This window comes from Quercus lobata, chromosome 4 (genome assembly GCF_001633185.2).
Source record: "Quercus lobata isolate SW786 chromosome 4, ValleyOak3.0 Primary Assembly, whole genome shotgun sequence".
Taxonomy (NCBI): Eukaryota; Viridiplantae; Streptophyta; class Magnoliopsida; order Fagales; family Fagaceae; genus Quercus; species Quercus lobata.
The window spans coordinates 39,281,528-39,287,554 of record NC_044907.1 but is presented as its reverse complement, the minus strand read 5'-3'; the positions used below and the strand labels follow the sequence as shown (position 1 = coordinate 39,287,554).

The following is a 6,027-nucleotide window of genomic DNA, read 5'->3' as shown; positions in this document are numbered from 1 at the left end:
CATAACTAGATAAAGGTGTGGAAGCTATATTCTAGCATTAATTTGATATGAAGCACAAGCATTGTATATGTTAGAATAATAATAGTCAGCCAACAAGGGCTTGGCTCAGCTAGTAAGGTTCGTTCGTTCCGCTTAATCAGTCTAGGTTCGATTCTTGCTGTCAACGGGCTCTTGTTGGTAGGCTGCTGTGTGAGAGATTTAAGGGGAACACAGGTTCGAGCCTTGGCGGGTACCTTGATGGTCCTTGTGTGTCTTGTCCCTCATATGGTCTATACAGACCTGGATGGCATAATACAACCATAAAGGCCCCCATTTTTGTTTAGCAAAATAATAATAATAATAATAATAATAGTCAAATAATTAAAGTCACTACTTTAACACTTTAATTTTTTTAAATAATCGAAATTTATTAATGTTAATGTTTCTTTAGAGAGTTTCAACTTACATTTGTTTTTAATCATTAAACTAAGACATCAGTTAATTTTTTATGTAAGCGGGAATTGAACTTTAAATCTCTTAAAAAATAAGCCTGCAGTAAACATGAGCCGAAGGTTTTTTTCAAAGCCTACTGATCAAGAATGACTTTGCCTGGCTTATAATTGTAAGTGACATTGTGTTTAGGACTTAGAAATATGCAATCATCTCATTTATTATACATTATCTGTTGGTTTTGGTATAGTGATAGAATTAATGATATGCACCATAAAAAAAGAAAAGAAAAAAATGAATTAATGATATGCCCATTGTTCATCAACCTACTATAGTACTATATTTAAATCTCTTAAGAAATAAGCCTGCAGTAAACATAGAGCCGAAGGTTTTTTTCAAAGCCTACTGATCAAGAATGACTTTGCCTGGCTTATAATTGTAAGTGACATTGGGTTTAGGACTTAGAAATATGCAGTCATCTCATTTATTATACATTATCTGTTGGTTTTGGTATAGTGATAGAATTAATGATATGCACCATAAAAAAAGAAAAGAAAAAAAGAATTAATGATATGCCCATTGTTCATCAACCTACTATAGTACTATATATATGTTGAATTTTATTTCCTGTCGTATGAGCTATTTGGATTCAGTATAAGCATATGACTATATGAGTGAGCATTATTCCCCGTTCAAGTGCATTATTCAATCCAAGCTTGAACTAACATATATTTGTTTTCTTAGGCGCCTGAAGCAATTTACCAGCTTTGTTCATTCACAGAACTAATAATAGCTCACAAATGCAAATTTGCCATGATCATCACCATTCAAGGTTCAACTAAACATTCATACCCTCGCGCACCTTAGGCATAATGGTCACTTTGCAAGTATTAAGTACTTGTGAGGTGTAAGAGTAAAGGTCGGAGTTCAAATTTTTAAAAGAAAATTTCACACATATATACACTTAGATTAGGACTAGAATAAAATTTATATCTGGTAAAAAAAAAAAATTCTCCAAAATAAGATACTAATGCTCAAAATACCGTGAAAAGGAGTCAAAATTAAAGGACAATACAAAGATTTTCATCACTCTTTAACTTATTATACACAAGTATTTACTTTTTCTTCATCATGAATCTACCAATAATAATAAATGAAATCCTAGTTACACATTATTCCATCAAATAACGGAATTTTGTTGTATTTAGGAACACGTTACCAAATATGTTGACTATGAGGTAAAACTTACAATTTCTCCAATCACTTCCACAATTTTCTGTTAGTGTAAATCTTTGAATTAATAAACAAATTTTTTTGTTCATCATGGTTGTCACGCTGCCTATGCCATGTAGTGCTTGATAGGGTTTGGATGTTTTTTTTTTTTTTTTTAAGGAAAGTGCTTGATAGTTGGCTTGCCATGATTTGAGAAATTTGTCCCTTACGTAGTTAGGTCCTTGATCTCTATCATTGAATATGTTATTGTCTCATTCATTAGCCATCAAATCATGCATTAAAAATAAAAATAATAATAATAATAATAATCATGCAAAGGTAAGGCCTTAATAACAACCAACACAACGGATAACCGCAAGAAGTAACAAGTTTAAAGATTCATTTAAGTGCAATATAAATCTTCATGCCCACTGGCTTACAACCACTAACTTATATCAAAATACATTAGAAAAGCCTAGAGAAGTTAAGAAATCCTAAAAGAATCCTAATTGATCGTGGTAGACATGAAATTAGACTAAAAAAAGGGGTCATATTTGTTAATAGAAGAGTAATATTTGTTGTTACGTTTGATTTCTTGCCCATTATTTACTATTTTTTTTTTTGTTGAGAAACCCATTATTTACTATTTAGGCATTCATGACACAATTACACACAAATGTATGCTAATCTACGATAGTAAAATAAATAAAATAGATTTTTTATAGTATCAAATTGCTAAATTTATAGTTTCACCAACATGGATGCTCTTAGAATAAAGATCCCTCTTCATTTTTTGGGTAAATATTCTTTACCTCCAAAATTTATAGAATAGGTTAGAATCTTGCTGTCACTCTTACAAAGTCTTCAATATGCAATTGTGCCACAATTTTTTTTGTGATTTTTTTTTTTTTTTTCTGAATAACATCTTTTTTTTTTTCTTTAAATATTTAGCCTACCAGAATTTAAACTATAATAGTAAAATATTCTTCTACATTTTTTGGGTAAGTATTCTTTGCCTTCAAATTTTATATTATAGGTCATAGAAACGTGCTGTCACTCTTATAAAGTCTTCAATATGCAATCATACCACTTTTACAAAGTCCACGTTTGAAGCTTACTGCACCAACAATAACCATAGAATTTAACAAGATTGATTCTTGTATGCCATTTGAGTCATTGACAAATATGATCTATCAAAACCCTTGTTTTTCGGTAAAGAATATGAAATAACATTTATACTATGTGGTTTTATATTTGAGGATGATATGGGGGTAAAACTGGCATGACGATATTCAAAAAATGGTCATTTTCAAAGCTCCATTCCAGCTTGCATCCTTTTTTTACCGTTTTCCACCGAGAAAGGAGAAAAGTCACTACTTCTTGTCCTGTCATGTAGCACTTAGCACAGCCACAGAGAGTGTGTGAGAGAGAGAGCCAATTATAGCCAGCAATTCCATTTCATAAAAGAAGCATTTGGTTAGGGTTTTCGGGACATGGGATCTCTCAGTACACAGAGCAATAGAGAGTAGAAAGGGAAAACCAAACCCATTTATATATTACATTAAATATGTTTCTCTACTTTGCTTATAATAAATTAGTCAATTAGTGCAAAACAGTGAAATTACTGTTCAATCAAATACTAGTACTGTTCCACTGCCACACCACACACCCTCTTCTTTTAAATGAGGCCAACCCATCCCCCTTTCACTCTTTCATTGGTAACTGTAATACTGCTCTGGTCTCTCAATTTGCCAGGCGCCGTTTCTCTTTTCTTGAACTTCTCTCTCTCTTTCTCTCTTTCTTTGATAATGGCTACTCCACCAATATCTTCTTGAAACGAAGCACCGTCTAAAAAAGCCACTCTCTCTCTCTCTCTCTTTTAAATTGAAACCAATACAACTAGAAGAAAAACATGGTGGGTCAAAATCTCTCTCTCTCTCTCTTTTATTTTTTGTTGTTGTGAAAAGTAATTGAACCTTGTTTGTTATTCTTGTGGTCTTTTCACAGTTTGTTGCTTCAAATATTTTACCACGGTGGCTTGAGGTGCTCCTCACTGAGAAGTTCTACAACGCTTGCATAATTCATGAAGAGGCTAAGAAGAATGAAAAGAACGTTTATTGCTTGGACTGTTGCATCAGTCTTTGCCCTCATTGCTTGTCCCCTCACCACTCTCATCGACTCTTGCAGGTCTTTCTTACAAAATTACTTCTTCTCTATGAAACTTCTCAATTGGTTTTTTGAAAAGAAAGACCTTTTTTCATACATGTCTGATTTTAATCCTTAATTTTGTGTTGTCTTTCAGATAAGAAGGTATGTGTATCACGATGTTATAAGGTTGGATGATGCTGCTAAGTTGATAGACTGTGCCTTTGTTCAGGTAAGTAAAATTCTTGAAAACAAAAAAAATCATGGTCCACAACTTGAATATCATACGATATTTTAAAAAAAAAGAAAAAAGAAGCATGATTGATTAAGATAGAAGTAAAAAACCTAAGAAATTTTACATGTTTGCATTTCTTTAGATATGTCGTTTTCCTCTTCTCCTCCTCGTCCTAGAGTTGCTCAGAGATGACTGTGACCTTATTTGGACTAGAATTTGAGAATTGAAGATGAGAGAGGAACCCCATGTTTAAAGCTGTCATATTTTTTCCAATTTACCAGCTGGTTTTTTTTCACTAGTCTCTTTCCTTGGCCTTTGTGAAAAGATTCAAAGGAACAGAAAGAAATTAATAAACCTGAGAAATATGAACAACAACACGCTCATAAACTTGTGGCTTTGTGTACTGAATTAAACATTTTTTTCCCTGGTTTACATAATTCTTTACTAGAAAGTACCAGTACTAATTAAAAGTTTTTAACTTTTCTCTCTCTACAGTCATACACAACAAACAGTGCAAAAGTGGTGTTTTTGCACCACAGGCCACAGACTAGGAACTTCAGGGGCTCCGGCAATTTTTGCAGCACCTGTGACAGAAGCCTACAAGATCCATACCTCTTCTGCTCTCTATCCTGCAAGGTTAATTTTTAGTCCCTCTCTTGCATGCCCTAAACTAGAAGTTCAAAATTCTCACTCAACCAAACAAAAAAAGCTAAAAATTCTCTCTCATTCTCACACTGTATTTGACTTCTCATTTCTCTTCCCTCATCTACATTTCACACTCATACTCAATTCTTTTACACTGAAAATTTCAAAATTTTCATCAAAGTCTACCATGCAGACACTGAATTTTGAATTTTTCCACATAAAAAAAAATGAAAAATTCTCAATTTTGACACACCCCCATTTCATATTTCCACTTTTTCTCACTTGGGTTTTTCTTGTTTTCACAGATTGATTATCTCATTAGGACGACAGGTGGGGTTTCAAAGTACTTGTTAGACTGCAAATTCATGTCCTTGCCTGAACCGGGTTCAGACGACGGTTTAATGACCCCCGACTCCATTCTTGAACCGGCCGGTTCTAGCCGGACCTCTTCTGGTTCAGGTGGCTATGGTGGTGGAACTATGGACTGTAGGACCCTTGCTTGCACTGCTACAACCGAGATTGTGAGGAAGAAAAGGAGTAGCTTATCGGCGTGTCGGCCGGTTTGTTCACCCGTGTCCGAAATTTCGTCTATGAACCGGCGAAAAGGAACACCACAAAGAGCTCCACTTTATTGAAATGAATTAAACTTACTGTACGGATTGGCAATGAGGATTGGACTAATGAGAAAAAGAGAGAAAAGGGGGGCTTGGGATATTTTAGGTTTTTTATTTTTTATTTTTTTACCTTTTTTACTTTTGAGGTTAATTTGGGGTTGAGGGTAAAAAATCTCTCAATTTTGTTGATGACTTTCTCTTTATTGGTTGGGTCTCATTGTCTCAAAATTGTTTTTTTTTTTACCTCCCTTTCCTTTTACAAGGTCATAGAGTAGTGAAAATTACTGACAAAAGTTTCTTGTTTTATATTTTGCTATTCCCCTAGATCTGGGTTAATATAATTATTAAATTTACTTTATTGTAATTATGTGTGTTCTATTGTTTTGTTTTCTAGCTTAAATTTCGCAAAATGGTTGGTTTAGAAGTTTAGTGTCAATTATTGACCTTTGTGTCTTGGAAATGATGAGTTTGAGAATGGCAATCGTGCAAATTGCTTGGCTTTTTGTTGTCACGAGTTCTTTAAATTGGGAGTGTGTACTCTTAATGCAGCCAAAAATTCTTGACATTATATTTAGTGGGAAAAGTGGAATTCAATTAATGGAATCCATAAGTCAAATGCCATCAATTTTTCCTGAACTGAAAATATTGAACAGTTTCCAAAAATAATATCTTGGTGTTTTCTAGTTCTTTTTTATCATGGGGTTTTTTTTTATTTATTATTTATTTTATTGAGAAACTTATCATATT

At 33.4% G+C, this 6,027-nt stretch overlaps 1 protein-coding gene across 1 annotated transcript; it reads left to right on the top strand.

Annotated features, from left to right (window-relative positions):
* Positions 1–3,164: 3,164 nt before the first annotated feature.
* LOC115987289 lies at positions 3,165–5,608 on the top strand. Its single transcript, XM_031110812.1, has 5 exons — positions 3,165–3,556; positions 3,649–3,828; positions 3,944–4,018; positions 4,517–4,657; positions 4,972–5,608. The coding sequence occupies exons 1-5, from the start codon at positions 3,554–3,556 to the stop codon at positions 5,299–5,301; spliced, it is 729 nt and encodes a 242-aa protein (XP_030966672.1). The 5' UTR covers positions 3,165–3,553; the 3' UTR covers positions 5,302–5,608.
* The last annotated feature ends 419 nt before the right edge of the window (positions 5,609–6,027 follow it).